At 44.0% G+C, this 27,268-nt stretch overlaps 1 protein-coding gene across 1 annotated transcript; it reads left to right on the forward strand.

Annotated features, from left to right (window-relative positions):
* The first annotated feature begins 1,230 nt into the window (after positions 1-1,230).
* LOC311369575 (ATP-binding cassette sub-family C member 4-like) lies at positions 1,231-27,268 on the forward strand. The gene is made up of 31 exons (XM_084487783.1): positions 1,231-1,414; positions 4,308-4,418; positions 4,688-4,808; positions 5,428-5,652; positions 6,015-6,104; positions 6,541-6,704; positions 8,387-8,512; positions 8,742-8,991; positions 10,194-10,295; positions 12,242-12,331; positions 12,769-12,960; positions 13,841-13,935; positions 15,824-15,910; positions 17,123-17,219; positions 17,987-18,154; positions 20,024-20,161; positions 20,441-20,478; positions 20,665-20,786; positions 21,375-21,521; positions 22,210-22,289; positions 22,582-22,732; positions 23,010-23,129; positions 23,392-23,502; positions 23,775-23,875; positions 24,425-24,616; positions 24,721-24,876; positions 24,975-25,064; positions 25,260-25,432; positions 25,543-25,648; positions 26,157-26,291; positions 26,905-27,268. Exons 1-31 carry the CDS (start codon positions 1,335-1,337, stop codon positions 26,986-26,988), a joined length of 3,942 nt encoding a protein of 1,313 aa, XP_084343909.1. The 5' UTR covers positions 1,231-1,334; the 3' UTR covers positions 26,989-27,268.

The following is a 27,268-nucleotide window of genomic DNA, read 5'->3' on the forward strand; positions in this document are numbered from 1 at the left end:
CTGCGTGCTTTGTCAGGGTTCCTTTAGTATCATGAAGACACTAATTACAGCATAAATCTAACTCCGAAGTCCACCTTAAGGACTAAGGTAAAGGTAAGGTTACAAGGTAAGAGGCTCATTTATTATCATTCTACAACACAGTGAGATGCAGTCCCATTTTCTTATGAAGGATGAATTTAAAGGTGACTATTCCCATAACGTGAAAAGTTAGGAAAAATATGAAGGCATACATACTGTAAATGTATTAATAGGCAGTATGCAACTTTATGCTTACTATTTCACATTATTCTATGGACATAATTACTTATAGCCTTATTGTTATCTTATGTTACGACATTCACATTAACATAAACACAAAGTGAACAGGGAAATGCAGCGTGACAGCTCGAGGTGTGATTTGTTGTACACACACATCTAGGTTCAGTGATTGTTTAGGATGATTAGTTAGTTACTCAAACAGCTTGGGCATTTTTCATGCTCACTTGCGCTTTTGAGGGATTATAATTGGGGTAGGATATATTCTGTTCAAGGAATAACTAAAATGATATATTGTATTACACAACACATATTTCAAACAAGTGGAGCAATGAGCTACATTTTTGTCTAAATCACTTCAATCATTTACTCATTTAAAGGTAAATGATTTAGCCGGCCTTTACTCCAAACCATAAAGCACTCGTTGCTTTATGGCTCAAATATATTTTTTACTGTACCTGTTCACTGTATATTCTGTAACGTTGTTGTAATACTAACTTAATACTGTAGCCTAAATTGTTCATATTTAGGCTTTGTTCACTTACATAACAACTTGATCTGTATATTCGATTTTTAACCCTGTCAGAGTATTTTATAAGATAAGATTTTTCTATTTAGTTTTCCTTCATTTAATTTAACTGATTTGGTAATCTAAACGTTTATTTCCAAAAATGTACATGTTTATTTAAACGTTAATATTGGTCGGCTTATCGCAGGAGAGCGGGTTGACTTTTAACCCTGAAGGTTTATAGTTCGTTCGCTTTGAATAAAAGCGTTTAAAACCTAAACGTAAATGTAGCCTGGGGTAAAATAAAAAATAAAAAAAGTGATCTGAAGGGAGGAGCAACCAATAGCGACCCTGCCCTCGTTATCCTCACTCCAATCAGGTTACTCCTTGTGTGCACGTGACCGGCGCCGGTGGTCCTCAGGCGGCGTTTGAGTCTGATAAACAGACCGGCGTCCCGAGCGCACGTGCGGCGCCTCCAAAGGGACACAGGCGGACGCATCTCTCGGTGGGCTTTAATTGGGAGCGTCACCCCCAACAACGTATTGATATCGGTCCTGAATGAGTTGCAGCCATGGAGCTGGTCCAGATGAAAGAGATAGAGAAGATCAACCCAGCGGCGACGGCCAACTGGGTCTCAAAGCTTTTCTTCTGGTGAGTCGGAAACAATGTTTGAACTGGAAACGCGCCGGATGACATAACAAGAAGTGGTGCGCGGTGTCTGTTTAGGTGTGTAGACACACAGGACTTAGACTAAATAGACCATATACATAGCCTACATACTGGAATTACGCAACTTCAACCATAGACATACAGGACTTTGACTACTTAAACCAGATACACATACACAGCACTTTGACTAAGATACTTCTTAGACCATAGACATACAAGACTCAGGACTATCTATATGAATAGATTCTTTCAATTGACTCAGCATGTCTGAGTCCTACAACTAGAGTTATAACAATGTATCGCAGGGCTGCCAACTTTTGGGTTTTGGCCGGAGTGAGATTCTTGTAATGCATACCTTATAGCAGGGTTGGGGGGGGGGGGGCGTGTGAGCGTGTATAAGCAGGCAAAACCGTGAGAGTTGGCAGTTCTGTAGTATCGCCTGCACGCACATCGCATGCATACGGTCCCAGATTATCGTGTTTAACCAGAACTGACTCATTAAAGCTGCTGGCACACCGCGGCGGTTGGACCAGGAAGCGTTTGCCGCTCACGTGAACGCGCACAGATTCTGCTCTACCGCTCAGCTTTCCCGGTGTTGAAACTATCGGCGGCAGCAGCCGCTTTCATTGCACCGTTTTTTCATTAGTCATTCATTAGTGGTCACTAGTAGGAATGAATTCCCTGTGAGTCGGTTTTGGTGAAAAAAATGCTCCGGTGCTCCTCTTTCACGCTGTTCTAGTGTGGTGGAGGAGGTGGGCGGGGAGGAACGACATGATTTGGGCTCTTACTCATGACATGCAAATGACTCGCCTCTGAATGGCTAACATCACTGTCCGTCACAGTAATAAAACCAATTAAACTTTCAGAGAGAGGAAGAAGGAGAGAGAGAGAGAGAGAGAGAACCACTGGGCTCATACGGGGTGTCTGGTTGATTGAATACAGAAAGAAGAGCCGCCTCGGAGCACTGCGGCCGGAGCTGAGCTCCTGGACTCCACCGGCCGCCGTGCACCGCGCCCGGGACCCCAGCTCCGGCCGCGGTGCCCCGAGGCGGCTCTACTTTCTGTATTCAATCACCGTTCCCCGGCCGCCGTGCCGTAGTGGTAATGTCCAATCCAACCATTTCTTCCTCAACTCTTCTTTCTCGGCCAAGAGATGCAACGTTGTTTTGTAATCGCAACAAATAGCACAGGCAACGCAATAAGCCCACTGTCCGTGGGCCGTCGCAAGCCAAGGTGGGCGAGGCCATGAATACTAATTCACCAAATTACGTCAGTTGGTGAGGCTTTTCTGATTCGCTCGTTTATGCGTCTATTTATTTTGCAGGCAATCGAGGTAGAAGAACATTTTCACGTTCTGCATGCATATGCAACTCTTGAGTAACCTATCGTATTTCAAAAGGTTCTAAGCAGTTTCTCAACGAATGACACCTTTAAAAACGCCTGGCCCTTTCACACCGCCGCGCGGAACCCTCCGGCAGCGAGGCGGTTATCAGGGCGGTTGCCGGGCGGTGGTGTGAAAGCAGCTTTAAAGCGGTTCCGAGGTCTGATGTCACTCCTCTTCGCACCCTGACCATGTGATCGAGCAGTGAAGTATTATTGAGTTAAATTAGTTCCACGTCACTGTGGCAAGCCTTTTAAACCCTTAACACCACGTCTTACACCACGTCTGAAATTAAATTCTTCCCAGTCAAAAATATATTTTTTAGATATCCACAATCATATTTCTCCTAACCACAATTGTCATTTTGGATATCCACAACGTCCAAGGTCAAACCACACCCCTTTGACCATGTGTATTGGGTTCCAGATTTGCATTCAATTGCACTCATGATATCCAGAAAGAACATTCTGGTTATCTACAATATAGGAACAACTCTTTCAGATATCAAAAATCCAAATGTTAATAGTTAATTTGTTTTATTTCAGATATCCAAAGAAAGCGTTTTTTATTGGTGATAAATATAAAGTGTAGGCTATAATAGTAGTGTGTGTGTGTGTGTGTGTGTGTGTGTGTGTGTGTGTGTGTGTGTGTGTGTGTGTGTGTGTGTGTGTGTGTGTGTGTGTGTGTGTGTGTGTGTGTGTGTGTGTGTATATACATTTATTAATTTTTGAAGAAAGGTGAAGTTTACTAGACAGACAGCCTATACTGTATTGACTACTTTTACTTTTTACTTTACTTACTTTGAACATGTGTCAATTTACTGCAAAAAAAACATTAATCTTTATCTCTTTATCTGTGGATCCCGAAAAATTATTGAAATACAATAGTTTTGGATACCCATATAATGTTGTTCTTCTTCCAAAACCAATGAGACACACTTGGCACACTTTTTACTGACGAAAGTTAACCTAAAGAAAGTGTAATTTACATGAAATGCTTGCGTTAACCGTGTTCAACAGGTTTTTAACCTGTTTATGTTTCCTCGCTGCTTAAGTGGTTTCCCTGACATGTCAATCTTTTTTATTGACCATATTCTCTATATAATACGATTTTAATTTGCCATTGTAGGAGCCAATTACTTTGGTGTGTGTGTGTGTGTGTGTGTGTGTGTGTGTGTGTGTGTGTGTGTGTGTGTGTGTGTGTGTGTGTGTGTGTGTGTGTGTGTGTGTGTGTGTGTGTGTGTGTGTGTGTGTGTGTGTGTGTGTGTGTGTGTGTGTGTTGATGACTAATTAACTGATTGGCATATCCTGTGTGTGTCCTACAGGAGGTCCTTCTCCTTAAAAGGGAAGGACTTGAGGTCTTGGCGGGGCTGGCTGGAAAAGCATACTGTTTTAGACCATGCGTTTCGTACATGTCATGTTATGATTTCAACAATCATTTTTTAGCCAATAGGCTTCTATGATTCAAGTCTCTCTAAACTCTCTTCCAAAACCAGCTGGCTGAACCCCTTGTTTCGTATTGGTTACAAACGGTCCCTAGAAGAAGAGGACTTGTACAATGTGCTGCCGGAATTCCGCTCGAAAACACTGGGGGAGACCTTGCAAAGGTGTGTGTTTGTGTCTGTCTGTGTGTGTGAAAATAAAATGTTTTAAATGCTTAATAATCTTCTACTCATGTTATTGTTATATTTTGCCCCAAACAAACAGTGACATCAGATGTAAAAAAAAAAAAAAAAGTAAAGTTTGAAGTAGGCCTATAGCTTTTTTTTGCCAACAAAAGCAGTTTCTGAACGCCGGCCATCTTGGTTCTAACTGCTGGGTGGAGGGCTCTCATTCCTGGTACAGATCAATAAGACCTATCAACCCCATTTCACAGCTACTGGGATGAAGAGTGCCTGAAGAGTTCAAAAGAGCTGAAGAAACCAAGCTTCTCTAAAGCAGTCATCCGTTGCTACTGGAAATCCTATGCACTGCTGGGGAGCTTCACATTCATTGAGGTAATTTACGCATTGCAGGCCGACTCATCATCTATTTAATCCTCAGGTAATAATCCCCTAGGTTTCATTTTACCTTGAGAAACTTTGCTTTCTTGACGATGCTGTCGAGTCTATAAGTCGATTCTGCGAATCCTCAAGACGTCCGATATTTATGTTTTTCCCACCCTGTAAAACAAATAATCACAGAAATAAACAAGAGCATGTTGGGCGTCTCAACATAGATGCATACAAGTAGGGATGTACCGATACCAGTATTTGGACTCGGGCTCGATACTTTGCTCATGTACTTGTACTCCTAAAAATTCTCAGACATAACTACCCAATATCACTTTATGCAACGTGACATAAGTTGAGCTAGTAAAGCCAAAAGGGTTTTTAGCCTTTTAAAAAAAATTTGCTTTATTCCTGAATTGGATGCTATAAAGCGCGGGGATAAGCTTCAGACGGCTCGCGTGCGGCTGGGGGGGTTGGCGCGCATCAAAGGGGTGGGACAAAAGTTGAACCGAACTTCAGTTTCCTTTTATGCAAATTGAACATTCAGCGAGAGCTGGCAGACTCGTGTTGAAGCGTTGAATGTAACTCAACGGATGGTCCGAACGTAACCACTCTCTGCTCTCAGGAGGCGAACAAGATCATCCAGTCAGTGCTGCTGGGGTACCTGTTGCGCTTCTTTGAGACTTACGACCCCAACGACTACCATGGTCTGGAACTGGCCTACTACTACGCCCTTGGCATGTCCCTATGCATCCTTGTGTTGGCGGTGGTTCATCACATATTATTCTTCCATACCCAAGCGGCGGGCATGAAGATACGGGTTGCTGTGTGTAACATGATCTACAGGAAGGTGAGCCTATTGGATGGGGCGGGGGGGGTTGGTGTGGCTTGAAATAGGGTGTTGTTTACCTGCTGTAACTTGAGCGTTGGCGGGCAGTTTCGTGAGATTAATTATCGTATTATATATTTTATTATTATTTTGTCTTTAATCTTTAATCTTTAAAAAAATAAGAGAGACGCAAGGGGAGATTTTCAGGTTCACTCCCCGTAACCACTGTGAAGTGGGCGGGGAAACAGAGATTCTTTTCTTCCACATGTTTCTACAAGATAAGACCTGTGTTCGCAACGGGTCAGGGTCGTGGTTGGGTAACTTATTTATGGTAAGACCCCCGAGTGTGTTAGGATGTTAATGCTGTTCTTCCCTCCTTCCAGGCCTTGTGTCTCAGCAACTCGGCCACAGGGAAAACGACCACGGGTCAGATCGTCAACCTCCTCTCCAACGACGTCGGCAAGTTTGACGAAGTATGTGAATTCGCCACCGACCAGGATGGTTAGGCCAAGAAGTTCGCTTAAAGCATAGCATTTTGATATTTTTGTTGATTTACAACATCATAGCTACAATAACTACTTCTATACACTACATACCAACCACCCACAGTTCAGTTCGTCAGCGTGTGCGGCCAGTACCTGGCAGCCTGCCAACGCTTATTCACGTCCCGGTTTGCATTATAATTAGTGAGCTTGGCAACTAGTGTGGAATTCACTATCGCGACTGATCACATCCTGTCGAGGTTCACATTATTGGGACCTCCCCATGTAATGCACCAGGCAGGCACACCCCCCAATGCCGGGATGTGGACGGAAGACTCAGGGATACACCGAGGCCTCACTCACAATTTAGCGGTCCTCTCCAGCACAAGATGGCTGCTCCTGATTTGGTTCTTCCTTTCATCTCCAGCTTACCATATTCCTGCACTACCTGTGGCTGGGGCCAATCCAGGTAGCAGTGGTGATCGTCCTACTGTGGGGAGAAATAGGGCCCTCGTGTCTGGTTGGAATAGCACTCCTCATCTTTCTGATGCCCCTGCAAACCCTGTTTGGGAGGATGTTCTCCGTTTTCAGGTAACTTGTGTGCTCCTTCACCCAGCGACGGCTGTGGAGTCGACTTTTTTTGTTATGTCATTGTTATCACGGCCTATCACTTCACTTCTGAACTCTCTCAAACAGTAGCCCACTGTGAGGGCTGAGCAAAGTTTTTTTTTTTTTTTATGCCTTTTCTGGTCCACTACCTAATTTTTGTGGAGAAGCAGGGCTTAAATAGCCTGCTTCTCCACTCATTCAGGGCTCTCCCAGCCATGGGGCACTCGTGTGGAGAGACCGGTCCTTCCAGGTGTCGGGACCGTCAATTCTTCCCAGATTTTGGGAAGAATTCTTTGTACTTTGACTTTTGACTTTGCAATAAAGGTGCCTTTTTGGCTTTTGCATGGTTAAATCGGGTCCTGAGTGGAATAAGGCAGTTCACTCCCCAAGGCGGGCTTCCACTGTGCACTCTCTATTGATCCTGTGTGCATATTAGACAATCCCCTTTGGTGTCAGCCAAAGGTAATAAAGCCAACATTAGTAAACCTTTGTCTTGTAAACGATTGCCTGGCCTCACTGATGATATGTAAACAGTTTAACTTGCAAGGACCTTTTCAATGGTTTAAAATGTTACATCACAGGGGATGCTAACTCATTCCAATGAATAGAAATCTCCAGATTTTTTTTTCTTTCTCCTTTGTAAGTGATGTAAAAAAGTATAAACGTATAGAAATGGTCAGAAAACCGTGGGATTCAACTCTTAATTAGTCTAAAACTAAACAACTTGACATGCCGTTGCGTCTTTTCTTAAAGGAACACAAGGCATTTCCGTCGGCTCAACACATTAACAAAACATAACGCAAAGTAATTAAAAACCCTTTTTGTAAATGGCACACGTTTTTCAACGACAAACAGCCTATTAATAGATATATATTCACAGAATTAAAAAAACGGTGATCGGTGATCCGGAACGGCTCACCTAAAATACCTGATCGGCGCATCCCTAACTACAACTGTAGACTTGCAGGCCTTATCGCTTGATACTGTACTTCATTACGTCATATGTTTAGCCCTCTGCATTAAATCGTCCTTATTGTTCAGTATGACATCCAAGTGGTCGGTCAAGTAGGCACATTCCACCATGGAAACACCATGGAAAATATGAATTACACACCAAGCGTATGTAAAACATAAGCATCTACTCCATCTAGTTATAATGAAATAAGCCTTTGTCTAGTGCCTCTGCACCTCAGAGAGAGCTCCCTTGCTCCGTTGACTATATAACCATGCCACCTGACAACACAGCCTTGCCATATAGCCCTCTTCCCCAGGATACCTCCTCACTCTTTTAGTATGGAAATACCCCCCCCCCCCCCCACAGTCAAATTCATCTAGATTTTGAAAAGTATCCACCAGAAAAAATCGCTGCCTTCCATTCAGACCTCCCTCCGAGCCCATCCCTTAAACCTGTGCCCAATTCGCTAGCTTTAGCATTTTGGGCTTAATTTAATTGACTACTTATTACAGGCCTCTCACAGCCACAGGCATTCTTTATTTGTTCAAGGCACTTCATATATTCTGTCAGTCTGGATGCAGACTAAACAATGTCAACTAATATGACCACAAAGAAAAATGTAATTGCCTACCCTAACTTGAGCTTTTATGTCATTTAATTTGGGGTATTACATCTGCATAATGATGTTTTTACCCATGATGCATTGCAGGAACAGGACGGCGGTGCTCACAGACAGCAGGATTCGCACCATGAATGAAGTGGTGTCCGGCATGCGCATCATCAAGATGTACGCCTGGGAGAAGCCCTTCGCGGCCCTGGTTTCCATGTTCAGAGCGTAAGGTTTTAACCATTTAAATGGTGTGTGTGTGTGTGTGTGTCTCCCAGATGTATGATGGGTTGATTTAAACTTCCAACGGCGGACTGTACCAACTCTAGTAAGCTGGAGTGGGGTCCCTCCATCGTACATTTAGCCCATCATACATGTGCTTATACGGTGTGTAGATGAAAGACGATGCTGTCTCTAAACCCCCCCCCCCCCCCCCCCTGCCCGTTCACCACCGTAGGGAGGAGATCGTCAACTTGATGAAGAGCTCCATGCTGCGAGCCGCCAACTTTGCCGCCTACTTCTCAGCCAGCAAGGTCATCGTCCTCCTCACCTTCACCGTGTACGTGATGCTGGGCAACACCATCACGGCCAGCCAAGTCTTCGTCACTGTGACGCTGTACAGCGCCATCCGCCTCACCGTCACGCTCTTCTTCCCCAGCGCCCTCGAGAAGCTCTTTGAGAGTCTCGTGAGCATTCAACGGATCCAGGTGAGGGGGAGCCCCCATAGGATTTTTTTTTCCCCCACCAGGCGTGAGGTGGATTGGCCATCAGGAGCCCGACGGGTCTATACACCGCCGGACGATTTCTTGGGGTGCTTAAAGCATGCTCACATGTAATCAAGAGGGGCGGCCGTAGCTCAGGAGGTAGAGCGGGTTGGCTGGTAACCGCAAGGTTGCTAGGTCGCTCCCCGGCTCCTCCTAGCTGAGTGTCGGGGCGTCCCTGAGCGAGACGCCTCACCCTAACTGCTCCAGACCAGCTGTGAATGTGTGCATGAATGGGCGAATGTCAGGCCATATTGTGAAGCGCTTTGGATAAAAGCGCTATAAAAAATGCAGTCCATTTACAGTCAAGAGTCTGCTCAAGAGCTGACATGGACATGCTTTAGAGAATAACCAAGCCCTCAGACATTCTTCAGTTTCTCTATATCTATATGTCTATATCTATAAAAAAAGAAAAGGTCCCACAGCTATTCTCTTAGTTATTCTCAGTGAATCAGAAAACCAATGTCTATAGCTTGCTCCACCCACTTGCCATAAAGAAAAGTGTGAGTGCATTTTAGGGCTTGGGTCATAAACCAGGACAAAGGTTGTCTTCATTAAATAACTAAAAAGCTGTCTCTATTGCCCTCTCCCCCATGCAGTCCCAATGTTGTGATAACATTTGTCGAGTCATCTAAACTCGTTTATTTGGGTTATCTGGGTCACTGGCTAGGCTAGCTGCTGCACTTAGCTGGAACCCAAACTGATTTTATGAATCGATTTTAAATCTGATGTGTTTAAATCTGATGTGTCTGATTGCTGTTTGTTGGCAGCAGAAAACAATTATTTCTGAATTATCCAAAATTTCACCTCACCTATATCTATTTTCCGATAGTTTTGCTCTCTAAAATATCATCACAATTTGGCTTGTATATGGGGGGGGGGGGGGGCACGTTGCATTAGTCGGGATGTGTGATCTTTTTTAAGACTAAGGCTTTGAGTAAATTAGTAGTCCATTGTGCATAATGTACGTCTGTGTATGAATGGTTGCAAGACGCTTTTGAATAGTCAGCTAAATGTAAATGTATGTATAATGTACTAACGTACTAACGTTTTGTTATTCGCTTATTTATCAATGAATTATTTAATAATGTATTTTACTTGATGTTGTTGTTGTTATTATTGAATCTGTTTTATTTTGGTAAATGTAGACATTCCTGATGCTGGAGGAATTGCCAGAGAACATCAATGTGGTCTGCCAGGAAAAGGATGCCTCTGTGATCATCCAGGACCTTGTCTGCTACTGGGACAAGGTCAGCAAAACCTGTGAGAGTGAGGGAGCAGAAGAGGGCACGCTTTTGAAACCAAACAGCCAAAACTTCCCTCCCTACTGTTCTGATCGGAACATTGTTTTTTTGCTTTACAAACTCCTTTATTTGACAACATCTCTTTTTCGAGGGAGCCCTGAGGGGTATTCCATCAAAGTCACTAACGAAAGCAGCGCTTAGTTGATTAAGCCCGGTTAGAACTAGCGCCAACTTCCACTTGAGGTTTAAGCCGTTCCATCAACGCAGTTCAGTCGTGCCTTGCTCAGGTTAGTTCAAGCCAGGCTAACGTTATCATGGATTATGCGTGTTCACGAGATATGTAACCAGCCCAGAACCGTGAATGTCGAATCATGGATCAAATGTCCGAAAAGGACAGAGCGGGATCTTTTCCAGCGGCGAACAGAGGTCTATGAGGAGTACAAGCATATAAGAACTCAAAAAGGGAACACCGTAACCATTAATAAAAACAGGGAGGCCGCCTGGCAAAAGAAAATCGCCGATCTGTTGATTGCATAAGTAGTATTAAGCGTAACATATTAAATTAATTTAATATTGACCATAGATTTGTAATCAGGGAAATTGTCTCGAGGGAATTAATCTAATTAATAAAGGGAATTACAAAATTAAGCCAACGCCAAGAATACTATGAAATAGCCTACTCTGGACGCAAACTCGGGTCGCGCGTATCACAGGGCAAGTGCTAGACCATTCACCCAACTGCTGATTCCTGGTTTCATTACAGTACATAGATTTGTATAAAAATGTGTTGAGAAAATAGCCACGGTAACAATAGATAGCAATTCATTTAATTATTTTATTTGCATAATTTAATCTTAGACCCTTAGTGAAAATATACGCTATTTGTACTACAAAATCGTGAGGATTAGGCTTGGCGGAACCTTCTGATGGTACAATTGTTGCAGACAGATGGATTTCTCTGAAACACCGCTCAAGTTAGCCTGACAGTTAACCTGCTACCGACCAGGTTAGTTTGGTTGGATAAGTTGCCATGGTTACTTAGCGGAGATTCCCTTAAGTCACGTTGGAACGCAACTCGAGCTGAAAGAAGTCAGGCTAAGCGAAATAAGCCCGGCTTTGCGCTTAGCTTGGTTGATGGAATACCCCTCTGGTCAAGATGGCAGCAATACAGTTTAACACAATACAATAAACATTAAAACGACATAAAACAAAACATTTAGAAGTAGGTCTCAAAATGATATGCCTAACAGACTGCTGGAGATGGGTCTATCAAGGGAAGTGAGTACAAATTCCAATTTGATTGGCAAACAAACCCTTTACGACATTTTTGAAGGGATCAAGCCCACTAGCTACGGATCAGTCTACAAGATGTTTCATGCTGCAGGGGCTGACAGTAAGGCCCGTTTGCCAGTGACAATGACAATGCATACCCTAGGGACGGATAGGTAATAATTGGGTAGGTAATAATTGTTCAATAATTGCTAGTCTTTTGTGATGTATACACACAATGGAAAGAAGGGAGCACACCAAGGATGGACTTTTAAATACATATTGACCAATGACCAGTGACTCAACTATATCATTAACAACCTTTAAGAATGCCGTCATAGTACTGTGTGGTTTCCTGTAGCCAAACTGGTACAATTAAGGATATTCTTTGAGCTCAGTAACTCACAATCCCTAACCAATCCCTAAAGGACAAGATGGGTAAATTGAAAATAGGCCTGTAATGTAGGGTCTCCCTCCTTTTAATAGAGGGAGAACATGGGCAGATTTCAACATTTTTTGGGATGACATTTTTTAATGATGGTTAAACAAAAGTACATCCAATGGCCATCAAGTGATCTAGGGGTTTCAGGGCATTGTGCTCTTGGAGTGATTCCAATCACTAAATAATTAAATTAAGTTGTTGGCAGGTGTTCACGTCTGTGTGTGTTAACTCCCCTCTGCAGAACCAAGACGCACCCTCCCTCCAGAACGTCTCATTGAGTGTCGGGTCGAAGCAGCTGGTGGCGGTGATTGGACCCGTGGGCGCCGGAAAGGTCAGGGGTCGTCAATCCATTCAGCCATTTGGGGAATTTCAGAATTTAGAATTTGTGCTTTTAGAATTTACCAATTTTTCCTTTTAGAATTTGTCCTTTTTCCTTAAAAATTAGTGAAATTTGTCCTGCTCAATCCCAAAGCTTTAAGAACAGGGTCCAAAATGAACACCTGCCACCAGCTAATGGCAGATTTTTATTACCTGCCAATTGGTTAAATCTGAATTAGGTATTAGAACTATTGCTTGGTCTATTATTCCCCTGTGGCATGTGAAGGATAACATTTAAAAATACATTTTTACCTGCTTAAGAACGCTATAACCACCAAAAACCCGAAATGCTGCAGTCATTCAGCCTAGCAGGTTAGAGCGTTTGTGAAAAGGTTTTCAAGGCAACCATTCCAACTGAAACACCTGTCCTTCCCCCCACCCTTCCCTCAGTCCTCCTTGCTGAGTGCCATCCTGGGGGAGCTGCCCCTTGACAAGGGGGTGCTCACGGTGAAGGGCCAGCTGACCTACGCCTGCCAGCAGCCCTGGGTGTTCCCCGGGACCATCCGCGGCAACATCCTGTTTGGCAAAGAGCTAGACCCCGCCAAGTACGAGAAGGTGCTGCGGGCCTGCGCCCTCAAGAGGGTGAGTGGTCCCACCTACACCCTGACAACCTGGCACAATGTCCGGGACTTGTTGACAACCCCTCAAGGACATTTCAATTATAATCATTTCAAGACTAATGCCCTGTCCCAATTCTCCCCCTTCCCCTAGATTTGAGCCCTAACCCTAGATTTTGCGCATTCCCGCGAAGGGGAAGGGTGTCCCAATACTTTTTTTCCCCCCCTTAAAATCAACCCTTGAACACTAGCCAGCTCGGGAGCTAACTTGCAGCTAAGGGCACTAAAAGCAAGTGTTCTTGTTAAGACATGGGACTGGGGACATGGGACTGGGCCTGATTATAACTATGGCCTAAGGATCCTTCACAATCAGTATGTTTACATGCAAAGGGGCAACCAGTTTCCAAACTGCCATGTAAACCGAAACCGGGTTTTGTTCAGGATTACCCAGCCTAGGTTATCCCTAATCCAAATGCAGCATCATTTTCAATGTATTTTATTTACGTCCTGGTGTTCATTTGCAACAAAGGGCCCAAAACCCAGTTTGGGCACCAGGACGTAAATCTAAATAACATGATAATATGTCCAGATCTATAGATCCAGATCTGAGTATTGACCATTAATCTCGATGGCAATCGGTGCTTCTAGCCGATGTTTACTTGCACTGCGGGACGCAAATTTAGGTTTCTTTAGACAACGTGACAGTGTGCAGTTGTATTGCAACTGTCTCGTTTTGGCAACAAACTTCCTCAGAAAGAGTCAATACCGGCAGTCCTGTAAGAAGGCCAGAGTGTCAGTGTGTTGGACTTTGGACGTTGGTTTTAGCTAGACTTCTTACATCCTGATATAACGTGTTACAGCCGTGTACAGAAGTGCGTATTTGTGTTCTTTTCCACTTGCTCCAGGACATGGAGCTGCTGCCAGACGGGGACCTGACTCTGATCGGGGACCGGGGAGCCACACTCAGTGGGGGGCAGAAGGCTCGCGTCAACCTGGCCAGGTGAGTCGGATGCTCACCTCACCTGAACAGGGCAGTTGCTAGGAATTCTGGGCCCCCTGAAAGAATATCGGTGTGGGCCCCTCTCCCCCATTCATTGCCACCTTAAATGTTCTTGTTTTTCAGTGTTCTTGACGGTGCCTGGTGTAATACACCCAATTTGTTTCCTTTTTTATATTCAACGACTTAACAAGTCAGAGTATTATTATGTAAATGATGTATTATTAATTGTCTTATTCTCATTTCCCTGATTTGCAACACGTTATTACACCTCTGATTGCAAATACATTTTCAATTAACCACTCAACAAATAGGTGTGGGTAATTATAGCACTGATATGCAAAAAACAAAGTGTCCTGGCTCAAGATAGTCCACAGGTAAATATGTAGCATTTAACTTAAATGTGCAAGTGAAACAAAGAGCACACGTTGTTGTAAAACAAATATCAAAAACAACAAGCCTCATCTAATCTCAATTAAAGTTTAAATTGGCTTGTTTGTTCACTGTAAATCTCATCGCTCACTCACTTCCGATGAGGAAGAACCATGGGAAGAACCAGGCACGTGCACACAAAGGGCCCTAGGGGTGATTGAGCCCCTGCCCTTTTTGCCTCGTATTAAAAAGTGCCCTCTGAGTGTTCTTCAACAATCGCGCCCGCAAAAGTGCTCGTCCGCGATCCAACACCTCCCCCCCCCCCCCCGTCAACAATTCTGCACCTGCCCCTCAAAACTCCTGAGTGTGCACGTCCCTGGGAAGAACGAACCGCGGTGTGGACCAAACCATTTTTTAAGAAGGGGCCAAGGGGATTATTGAAATTATTAAAATTAGAATATTGTATGATTTGTGGCTTTGTTTTAATTCGGATTCTATATATTAGAAGTATATATTAGTTCAGTGTATGCATAATCATTTTGTCATAGAGGCTACTGGGGGCTGTGTGTGGGCCCTAGCGGGCTGTGGGCCCTTATAATTGTCATAACATTTCCCCCCTATTCGACGGCGCTGCACCTGAACCCTGGAGAGGTGAACCCAGGGGGCGGGGCTTATAGGACTATACCATCCTGGATGTTCAAACCACTGTAACCGTCTCCCCTGGCCTCACTAAAACATCTGTTACCGATATAATTAGTCAAAATTACTATCTCGTCCTGATTCGGCAGTTTCTTTTTGAACGTTTTTGTGACAAAAAAACAACATTGACTGCTATTGTAATGTAGTACCACAGGGTTGACTGATCTAGTACTGTAGTACCACAGGTTTTACTATTATAGTACTGTAGTACCACAGGTTTTACTGCTATAGTACTGTAGTACCACAGGTTTTACTGCTATAGTACTGTAGTACCACAGGTTTTACTGCTATAGTACTGTAGTACCACAGAATCCATTTCTGAATTCACTGTAAATCGTCTTGGATTAAAGCATCGTCTACATTTACATTTAGGGCATTTAGCAGACGCTTTTATCCAAAGCGACCTACAACGGTTAATACACACCGACGGCGGAGTCAACCATGCAAGGCGACAGCCAGCTCGTCAGGAGCAGTTAGGGTTAGGTGTCTTGCTCAGGGACACATCGACACTAGGAGGAGCCGGGGATCAAGCTAGCAAACTTCCGGTTACAAGTCAACCTGAGCTAAGCCGACCTGACACCGACCCAGCTAAATAGTATATTATTATTATTATATTATATTATAATAAAATTATTATTATATATATTATTATAAATATATATTAAGTGTGTGTGTGTCGGTCAGACACTACAGGGGCTACAGGTCTTGTATGTAGATGTGTCTATGAATGTGTGTGTGTGTGTGTGTGTGTGTGTGTGTGTGTGTGTGTGTGTGTGTGTGTGTGTGTGTGTGTGTGTGTGTGTGTGTGTGTGTGTGTCAGAGCTGTGTACCAGGATGCTGACATCTATCTCCTTGACGACCCTCTCAGTGCCGTGGACGCCGAGGTCGGGAGGCACCTGTTTGAAAAGTAAAAAAAAGTGCTTGTACTGTTATAGATAATACAGTGTTTCCTCTAGGATTATTTTCAGCAGCGGGGGGAAAGGGTTTTGTTGTACCTGGACGGTGCATGCACAATATTTTTGTAGCAGTGGTGCTGTAAGTTGGTAACCTAGCAACTCTAGGGGGAAATTTTTGAAAAATAACCCTTTAAATGGTTACTTCTGGTGAGACTTTTTTGGGAAAAGATTGAGCTTCCAAATACGACATAACAACCAACAGAGTCAAGGTATCTGCTGAGACCAGATCATTGTGCAAATGTGCTTTGAACTTGGCAGAAACTAAGTTCATCTTTTATGTTAATTTTCAGCTATTTCTTTGATATTTATCATAAGCCTTAGAAAAAATAAATGAGAAATCTTTTTTTTTTTGCTAATTTTTTTTTTGCAGTGGCGCTCACAATAATCCACTCCGTCATTTTTTGCACTAGCCTGCTTCTACCAGTATATCTTGCAAGCAGTGGATTTTTAACCTTAACGGACAACACCTCTTGCCAAATCCTACTAATCTATCATCCCCAGCAGAGCAAGAAGATTCTTGTGTGAGGAGACTCCTGAGGGCGGGGTCGTGAATTGTAGCATTTTTAGTCTACCGTGACACGCTTTTTTCTCTTACTCCCTATGAGCAGTGTATTTCAGTTAACCGTCCTCAGTAGGGCTGAACGATTTAGGGAAATAATCAAATCGTGATTTATTTATTTTTGATAATAATTTAAAAAAATATTTAAAAAAAAATCTAAATTACAATCCTAATTTAGAATGCAATTTTTCTTTATAAAGTTCCTAATCTTCTGTATTATTCACTAAACACAAGAAATAAATCATTCTACAGTATGACCAACACAACATTGGAAGCAGTCAAGTTATCTCTAGATTTACTATATCGGCCACATTGAATTGAGTTCACTCTACCTGGTAGCCTTAATATCAAGCAAGTTCTTTGTATAACGTTTTTGGGTCGCATAGGGCATCAATCCAACAACTGTCCAGAAGGTGTCAGCCCTAGATTTAAGTCTTTTTGACAAAAAACAAAATCAGACTGTGTGTGTGTGTGTGTGTGTGTGTGTGTGTGTGTGTGTGTGTGTGTGTGTGTGTGTGTGTGTGTGTGTGTGTGTGTGTGTGTGTGTGTGTGTGTGTGTGTGTGTGTGTGTGTGTGTGTGTGTGTGTGTGTGTGTTCTCTCCAGGTGTATCTGTGGTATTCTGAAGGACAAGCCCAGGATCCTGGTCACCCATCAGCTGCAGTACCTGAAAGCCGTCGACCAGATCCTGGTTCTCAAGGAGGTCTGTACGTCCTCCTCCATCCAATCACAGAGCAGTATACATGTCATGTTCGCTCATGCATGGCAAAATCAGACCAAACACACAGCACTTAACTTACTTTAAACGTCTGTTGGGGCTAGGTACCGAACCTCAACCCTTTGAGAAGGGGTGGGGGGAAAAAAACAAATGTAAGACAGAAAAAGTCAATGTAATCTTAGTGAAAACAAATTGTTGATTATTGTTGATTCACATCAACTATGGTCTAATCTGTTCAGCCACTCATAACAAAAACAATTGCAAAAATGATTTGGGGGCTTGAGAGGATTATGACGTGTTTACCGCCCTGACTGAAGGCATGCACATCATCTTGAGGCACTAGCTACTAGTTAAGACCAACGCAGGTTTACACACAGATAGGTTATAGAGGTGAACCACAGCTTCACGCACCAGTACCCAACACTGCGACGTCGCACCAAGTCCATAACTCACCATCACCTTATTACATTAGAGTGGTTATTTTATACAAAATACAATATTTTGGTTTGGCTAGTTTTCTATGTACAAGTAAGACAAATCCAAGCGGTTATCTCTCTTAGTTCGTATCGCTTGTTATTGAAAGTCTTTCAAACAGAAACTGATCTAGGCTGTATAGCATTTGGGTTTTGGGTTTCCATGCAAACTAAGAAAATAAAAAAAATAGACTTTGTTATGGGAACTGAAAGCCAGATTGTGGTATTGTTGATGTTAATGTGAAACGTTAGTCAACCCCTGCGGTGTCTCCATCACAGGGTAATGTGGTGGCCCAGGGGGGATATACAGACCTGCAGAGGTCTGGACTGGACTTCACCTCTCTGCTGAAACATGAGGAGGAAGGGGAGGTGATGTCGGAGGAGTCCTCACGCAGCCGTACAGTCTCCTGTATCTCTGCGCCCAACGAAGAAGCAGACCAGCTGCCGGTGGGACTCAGACGCTAACTATGTCACAAAATTGTCTCTGATGCAGAGCTGCCAACTCTCACTGTTTCACCGTGTGACACACGTTTTTGCCTGCTTACACACGCGCACACACCACACATCCACTTTCTCACGCCCTCCCCCCCCCCCCCCCCCGTCAACAATCCCGATCGCCGCCCCCCACAGTCAACATTTACACCCGCGGACCCTGCTATAAGGTATCAGTGTTTCCCACACATAGGCCAATGTGTGGCGCAGCGCCACAGATTGAACAACGAGCGCCACAAATTGATTCCGCTTCTCTTATTTATTTTTACTTGAACGCGATTTTTAAATGTAACTCCGCCAGCCCGTAATCGCGCCCCCGTAATGCTGCCAGTCCGACATGTTCCCATTCCGACAGTCCATGTGCGCCAAACAGAAGAAGGGCCCTATCTTGCGCCCGGCGCAATTGACTTTCTACACCGACGCATGTGTCGTTGCTAGTTTGCACCCGGCGCAAAGCTGATTTTCCCCCGCAGCAACCAGGCACCACTACACTTGCATGTTAAATATTATGATGTCAAAGATTATTCATATGTGTGAAACTGCATAGAAATAGCGTGTGGATTGTGGAAATATTTTTTTTCCATAGGGCTGCATGAATGAACATGAATGAAGTATAGTAGGCTATGCCATGCGTTAAAATGATAATAATAACAATAATACATTCGAGCAAAGTATATTCCAGGCTTCCAAAACAAAATCTAGTTTTAGGGTAAATGATTTGGGAAAGCTGAACAGCTGAAAGTTGTGCTTTTAAATCAATGCATCTGCAAACACCGTACAGCAAACACATATGTTCTTGACCCAGACATCGTGTAGAAGCCCATTACTTTTAGGATTGATGAGTATTTGATCGTGAGAAAACATAGTTTTACCGCGAGTGAGTATTTAATAGAATGAATGAATGCGGGTGATGCTTGGTGCGCGTGTGTGTGCGCGCCCATCTGTCTAAACACACGCAAATTAAACACGTAAGTGTATGAGAAGGAAATCGAGTCAGTCGACCTGCGATAAGCAGCTGATTCTGAACGGACTCGTCTTCGAGATGGACGTGTTCTAACGCATTTTTAATCAATGAAATTTTAACACAACAGTATATATCTGACCATTTAATTTTCAAAATTTTAGGTGAAGCCGAGCTTCCCTTGCAGTCGAGAAGTCGCCACTACGAAAGAATGCAATGTATCCAACTAGCGGGATCTAAACAAACTAAGCTCCAGCGAATTACTACAATGCAGAAGTAATGGAGAATGGCGAAACACAGCAACTCTAGCCTCTCAACCAAAATAAAAATAAAAATAATCGCCACTCGGTGCAGCAGTGTGAACTGCCCAGTTTTTAGAACGTCTCAGCTCAACCCCCCCCCACCCCCCGTCAACAACTCCGCCAGCCGGTAATCGTGCCTCGCCAGCCGGTAATCGCACCTCGCCCCCCCCCACCCCCCGTCAACAAATCCACCACACATTGCTACCTGGTCTGTGGGAAACACTGAGGTATGCATTACAAGATTCTACAGAATCTCACGCCAGCGAAAACCCAAAAGTTGGCAGCCCTGATGCTTAGTCAGCCTCTTTGATGCTAACTATGTAGTATATCTAGATTCTAACGCTGTTTGCTTGTGATGCTAACACTGTTTGTCTCAGATGCTCACACTGTCTCAGATGCTAACACTTTCAATGAGAATGAGTCTCTTGCGCTAACACTGTATTGATGCGAACACTGTTTGTCTGTGATGTTAACACTGCTTACAAGGTAATTTAGCTACTACATTAGGGCCACTGTCTAAGCCACTACATTAGTAACAGTGTTATTGTTTCATCTCTAAAGGTAGAACATACCCAAACAGCTGTGGAGGAGAGCCGAACGCAGGGGACTATCAGCACGGCCATGTACTGCAAGTACTTGCGTGCTGGAGCGAACATCTTTGTTCTGCTGCTGCTCTTTGTGGTCAACATAGTCGCTCAGGTAAGCTTAGTGCCAGCTTTTGCCAAGCACATTAATTTTGTCATCCATCTCTTGAGCCCAACCGGCATCCAAAAGAGTGTTGTTGAATGTGTCAAAAGCACATTCAGAATTCTTTCATATTCTTGTGTCAAGTATTTTGAATACATCATGAGCACAATCTAGCAAATGGTAGCTGAGTAGTCAGTAAGTGGCGACTTGTCTGTAAAAAAAACTTTTTGTAATGTAAGCATTACAACAGGTGATGTGTTTTGTGACTTCTTTTTTTTTTCTTCCATCTAGGTGGTCTACATCCTTCAGGACTGGTGGTTGTCTGACTGGTAAATCTATTAGCATTCATCTTTCTTTCTTTAGGTTTAACAGCCAACTTGAATCAATTATTAAAGACCTTAAAGATGAATCAATATCAATAGAAACAGGGCTTGTAAATAGCCATCTATTTGGATCTAGTCTCGTCAGCATTAAAAGAGGCATTACAAATGGGTATGTGACCTTATTTTCATCAGGGTCGATAAGCAAGGAAGCCTGATGGCCAACATAAAGCAAGGAAGCCTGATGGCAAACATAAATAACATCACCAACGCCACTGAAGTGTTGGATATACCCTTTTACCTTGGAATCTACGGAGGTGAGGATAGGAACTTTGGTTTTCACAGCACAAACACAGCTTGCTTAATGAGATGGATCACAACTGATTGTGATCCATCCCATTCACCAGTCTGTCAAGTCACTTAGACTAAGAAACTTAAATTGGTTGAGTGACCCTGAATTAAGAAGTAAAGGCTGTCCATTAGGACAGCAACCATTAATGGGTCCTTTTCACAGTAGGTAAAACACATGTGTAGCTCATGCCATAAATAATGGGTCCTTTCAATTAAGGTACAGACACAAGCAATCATTGAAATATACATTGACTATGCTGGCACTGCGACAGACTTGAATAAAAACCAACCCAATGCTACAATTACAGTAACAGGATTATCCTTCAAATGACTCGCTGTAAAATGTGTTGTTTGGGTCCCAAGTGGTGTCCATAAAGTGTGTGTAGTCTTTCACATAAAAAATTTAAAGTTGTATTTTATCATTCGTATTTTTTGAAGATCAGAGCACTGTATTGGGCACCATATTGATGAAACGTCTAGATCAAAAAAATGCATTCTGTATATATATTTGTGGCTCAGGGTCATTGCAAAACGCTGTGCTGATGTGTTTTCAGGTCTGACTGCAGCCACGCTATTTTTTGGGCTCGTCAGGGCAATGCTCTTCTTCTATGTGCTGGTGAAGAGCACGGAGACTCTGCACAAACGCATGTTCGACGCTATACTGCGCGCGCCTGTGCACTTCTTCGACGTGAACCCCATTGGTAGGAGAATGTTATTTGTTATTATTCAAATCCGAATTGAGTGATTCATGTCTAAATGTATATCAAACATTTGTGTTAGTTTGTTTTAATAATGGAAGACATGCAGGTAAATTTCATGCAGGTAAACATTTCCTAAGCCTGTGCAGGTGATGTAATGTAAATATATAGGATATATAGTAAAGATTCAATCCACATTTGCTTTGGTGAAATACAAATCAATCAAGGAAGAAATAAAACATGGCTGTAGGTAGGGCTGGGCGATTAATCGAATTTTGATCGCGATTTCGATTTCAGAGTGAAATGATCACCAAACTAATATAATCGAGTTGAAACGATTTAAAAATATATATAATAATAATATATATATTTTTTTTAATAGAAATTACAGAACAGCTGGATTCATATCTGGACTTTATTTTCTATTTGACCATTCTGTGTATATTTTTAAGGGGAAATTTCTAAGTTCTCATTTACAAAGTGTTTTCTTTGGAGAGAAATTATGAATAAATGCATCATGTTTTCAAACTCAAAAATAATCGTTTGAATAATCGAGATTTCAATATTGACCAAAATAATCGTGATTATGATTTTTTTCCATAATCGAGCAGCCCTAGCTGTAGGAATGATATTTGTGTTTCTCAGAGAGTCTCGGACCTGACATTTTTTGCATTTGTTCCGTGTGGTTCAGGCAGGGTTCTGAACCGGTTCTCAAAGGACATCGGGCAGATGGATGTGTTGCTACCAGTCACCTTTTTCGACGCCTGCCAGGTGCTGTTCAGAAACAGATTGCCTTCTACACCTTGATGTTATTGGCCCCTTGGTCATTGAAACCCATAGGAATCATTTTGTTGGATACAGCAAAATGTATGACTATGTACGGCTATTTTGAACATATTTTTGTTGCCTCTTCAAGGAAACATCTGGTGGATAGTTGTGTATGACTAACGTTGTATTTCTAGTGAAAGTGCATGTAGTACACCAATCAATCTAGTATAAAGATATAGTAATGGGAAGATGAGGTTCAATGCAGTAAATGGGTTTTACGTGTTGTCTCTGGCAGGTCTTTCTGCAGATAGTCGGTGTGATCGTGGTTTCGGCGTCGGTCATTCCCTGGATCTTAATCCTGGTCGCACCGCTCCTTATAGTCTTTGTGTTCCTCCGCCGCTACTTCCTGCAAACCTCCAGGGACATCAAGCGACTTGAGGGGACCAGTAAGTACCCCCCCCCCCCCGCCCCCAACAGGCCTTGGTCTCCCCCATGCTTGTGCGGGCTCCATGTGTTTAAAGCCAAAACCTTTGCAGTGGTCCATAATGTTTACCAGTCTATCTTGTCCACCATTAAGTTAGAACCATCATTTTCGAGGTCTAGGTCTTGACGACCTAGACCTGGTGGTTTACCATACAAGTATCACATGATATGATCCTCCAAGAGGGGGTTTAACTGCCCTATGTGAGGTCAACTTCCAGCTCCCTGTGCTCCTTCCTGCAGCTCGAAGTCCCGTGTTCTCCCACCTTTCCTCCTCGCTTCAGGGCCTGTGGACCATCAGGGCCTTCAGCGCCAAGCAGCGCTTCCAGAACATCTTTGACGCCCACCAGGACCTGCACTCAGGTGCCCCACCCCTTTTCTCTGATGCCATGGAATCACTGTTCTATGTGTACTGTGCAAATGACGTGTATTAGACACATTGGAAATCAAACAAAATCATCATGTTACTGTGATAGATTACAATCAAATAATAAAATGTATTCATACTTTTTTCCTGGCTGCCATTTAAACAAAGACAAATGGATCAAATTGGCCCAAGTGAACTCCCGTGTCTTATTCGGTGTGTTTCGTCTGCTATAATACAAAGTTTAACTTTTGCATTCAGAGACCTGGTACCTGTTCCTGACCTCTTCCCGTTGGTTTGCCATGCGCCTGGACCTGTTGTGCGCCGTCTTTGTCATCATCCTCATATTTGCCTGTGTGCAGCTCCGAGATGGTAAGAAAGCTCTGTTCGGACCCCCTCCTGTGTTCTGGGCTCAATACCCCTTCTGAACCTCCCGGGTTCCAGGTTCAATTACCCTTCTGCACTTACATGGTTCTGGGTTCAAAACCCCTTCTAAACCACCAGGGTTCTGGGTTTAAGAAGATCCTTTTGGGTTTTAGGTACCTAAACACAAAAGCTATCAAAGCCCATCAAATGAATGGGCTGAGCACCCTCAATGCATGTTTGTGTTGGCATAACGTGTCATGGTTTTGTTCCTCTGTTAGACCTGGGTGCTGGGGATGTGGGGCTGGCTTTGTCCTACGCAATCACCCTCATGGGAATGTTCCAGTGGGGAGTCCGGCAGACAGCGGAAGTGGAAAACATGGTAAGTCTGTGGTTACTGGTCAGAATTGAGATATTCTAAAGTCTGATGGCCAACAAGCTCATATCTTAGTTTACTTCCCCTCATATTTGTTTCGACCAATCATGGTGTTGGAGGGGGGGGGGATCTGTAAGCACATTCATGGTGTACACAAAGTTGCACCAAGTCGGGACACAATAGAGAACTGTAGAAATGTGTCTAACGGTTTTAAATCAACGCAGAGTGGAATGGCCACTGTAGCGCTACACTCAAAGTCCCCCTTTGACATGATGGTGGATCCCAACTTAGTCTTGGGTCAATAACCAATTAAGATGTGTTTGCGTTGTCCTGTATTGGAAGGGTAATTTGGAGTGACCATCCAGGTGTATGATGGATTGATCCAACTCAAGCCTACCATTTGGTTTGTTCAGCAGTGGAGTTGATCTATCCATCAATCATCTGGATGGACAATCCCATCTTGTGATGTGGAGATAAGTGGCTTGATTTTGAAACCAGCCTCACATATAATATTTGGGCCCTTCTTAAGATTAAAACATAACTGTCTCTTTTAAGATGACCTCAGTGGAGCGAGTGATGGAGTACACGGAGCTGGAGAGCGAAGCACCATGGGAAACCGAGAAGCGTCCCCCACTTGATTGGCCGAGCCAAGGCCTGGTGACCTTCGACGGGGTCAACTTCTCCTACAGCGACGACGGGCCGGTGGTCCTCTGTAATATGAATGCCTCGTTCCTGCCCAGGGAGAAGGTGGGACATCTTGGTTTGACTGCCGGCCATAACTCTGCAACATCCAGGGATGACCCGGTTGAGATCTGTAGTGTGATTGGTTGTGCTCTCCATGTGTCCTTCAGGTGGGCGTGGTGGGGAGAACCGGTGCTGGGAAGAGCTCCCTGGTGTCGGCCCTGTTCCGCCTGGCAGAACCCCAGGGGAAGATCTACGTGGACGGAATACTGACCTCTGAGCTCGGCCTCCACGACCTGCGCCAGAAGATGTCCATTATTCCTCAGGTACTCCTCCTCATACTTCTTCTGGAAGGAGAAGGCTGGCGCTCATAACATGATTCTGGAGGGTCTGTTGCTGAGCTCTCCTCTGATTGGTTCCCCAGGATCCTGTGCTGTTCACCGACACCATGAGGAAGAACCTGGACCCTTTCAGCCAGCACTCTGATGAAGAGCTCTGGAACTCTCTGCAGGAGGTCAGTAGCCCTTCTACCCCTGCTCACACCGTTACCGCAAACGCTGTCTCCAGAACAGATACACTATGAACACACACATTGAAGGAAGTGGTTCCGTGTGTTGAAGGAAGTGGGTCTGTGTGTTGAAGGAAGTGGGTCCGTGTGTTGAAGGAAGTGGGTCCGTGTGTTGAAGGAAGGGGTGTTCTCCTGGTGCAGGTTCAGCTGAAGTCTGTGGTGGAGGAGCTTCCCGCCAAGATGGAGACGCTTCTGGCCGAGTCAGGCTCCAATTTCAGCGTGGGCCAGAGGCAGCTGGTATGTCTGGCCAGGGCCATCCTGAGGAAAAACCGCATTCTCATCATCGATGAGGCCACGGCCAACGTAGACCCCAGGTACCGGCCACAGATGAAGTCTGCACTTGTAGTAGTGTGTTTGATCAGTGGGGGGGCTACTGTTGCTCTGTGTTGCTCTTCAAGTCTGAGGTTTGTATTTTCCGCCATAGGACAGACGAGCTGATTCAGAAGACGATCCGGGACAAGTTCAGAGATTGCACGGTGCTCACCATCGCTCATAGACTCAACACCATCATAGACAGCGACCGCATCATGGTAAGTGACCCTCTTCTCCTCTAGCAACCACACCATATAACTTCTCCCCTGCCACTCCCAGCCTTCACTAACTCCTACCCCCCTAATTCTGACCCCTTCCTTCCAACTGTATCTTTAGATTCCCTGTCCTCCTTGTTCCCCCTCACTTTCTTCACCCCTCCTCCAGCCTCTCCTTACACCTTGTTGTTCCTAACTACTCCTCCCAACCTAAGTTTACTGTACTGTAGCACCCATACTGGCTCTTGACCAGTTACCATTAGTACTAACCATGTGGTTAGGTTGGAGCTAGCACTTCTGTGATCCTTTGATTGGTGAATCACAAATGCCCTTGGAAATCTGTTGATCAGACACAACCTTAGAAACAAACTTAAGCATGCCTTGTGTCAAAAGTCTGAGTTGGGTTGACAAGAGGACAAAAGACCCTCAATGCCATCATGGCAGCTCTGCTTTAGTGTTCCTTACCTGTCGTTACGGAGCAGTTTGACCTGAGAGACCACTGTGTGTCCAGGTGCTCGACGCGGGGGAGATCCAGGCTTACGACGCGCCCTACACCCTCCTGCAGGACACTGAGGGCATCTTCTATAAAATGGTGCAGCAGACCGGACAGCAGGAAGCTGAGGACCTCTTGGCCTCCGCGAAGCAGGTGAGTTCTGGGGGTTCTCACTGAGACACTTATCAGACACTTCATCTCAAGACACCTGTAAGTGAGGACGATCAAATCTCACAATAAAAAAAAAGTGCAATATCTTACCATATGTAAAGACACATTTCCAAATTTATGAAAAAATATCAACAGTTGATATACTGAATATCAACTGTTTCGGACAAGATCTCTGCCCAACAGTGAGGTGACTTTGAATGTATATTTGCCAAGTTATAGTTGCCAAGGGGCTGTATGCAGGACACCCTGAGTGACATCTTATTGGGCCTTTAAGGCAAAAGACAGGTTTCTTAATGTGTTAACTTCAGCGCATTCGGACAGTGAGAGAGAGACAGACAACGTAAGACAATAAACAAGTGCACGTAAAAAGCAGTGTTAAGTGTCAAAATCTGATCTACAATATTATACAAGGTCCAAGAGGTTAAAAACCGACAAAAATAACTGCAGAGTTGAGTGCTCTGAAGGGGGTTGGGTCACAAACATAGATATGGCAACACAACAGTGCATTTTCAGTGGAGCCCCGGGATTCGTTTTTACACTAGTGTAAAAGAAAGTAACGCTTACATTTCAAAATCTCTCCCTCTCTTGCTCCCAGGCCTATGAGAACAGGAGTCGCCCCATCAACAAACACTGCAGCACCACCAACGTCAACCTGGTGATACACGAGATGCCCATGTAAAAAACACTCACCGTACCTCTGCCTTCATGCCAGAGTTGCGGTGCCTCACTATAATAGTCCTTGCGGTGGAAGAGGTGGGCTTGGAGAACATACAGCTCTTCGAAGCCACAAGTGGAACCCGGAGGGGGTTCTTTCAAACCAAATGTTTAGAGACACTGGTGTAAGAAAATGGAACAAAAGCCAACCACACAACCTTAAATAATTTATTTACCTCATCAAGGTGTTGTTTCGCAAAATGGCTTCATAGCTGGCTGTTGATTGTTAAGTGCCTTTATCAAGT

The sequence above is a fragment of the Micromesistius poutassou genome, assembly GCF_964030765.1.
Source record: "Micromesistius poutassou genome assembly, chromosome: 24".
Lineage (NCBI taxonomy): Eukaryota > Metazoa > Chordata > Actinopteri > Gadiformes > Gadidae > Micromesistius > Micromesistius poutassou.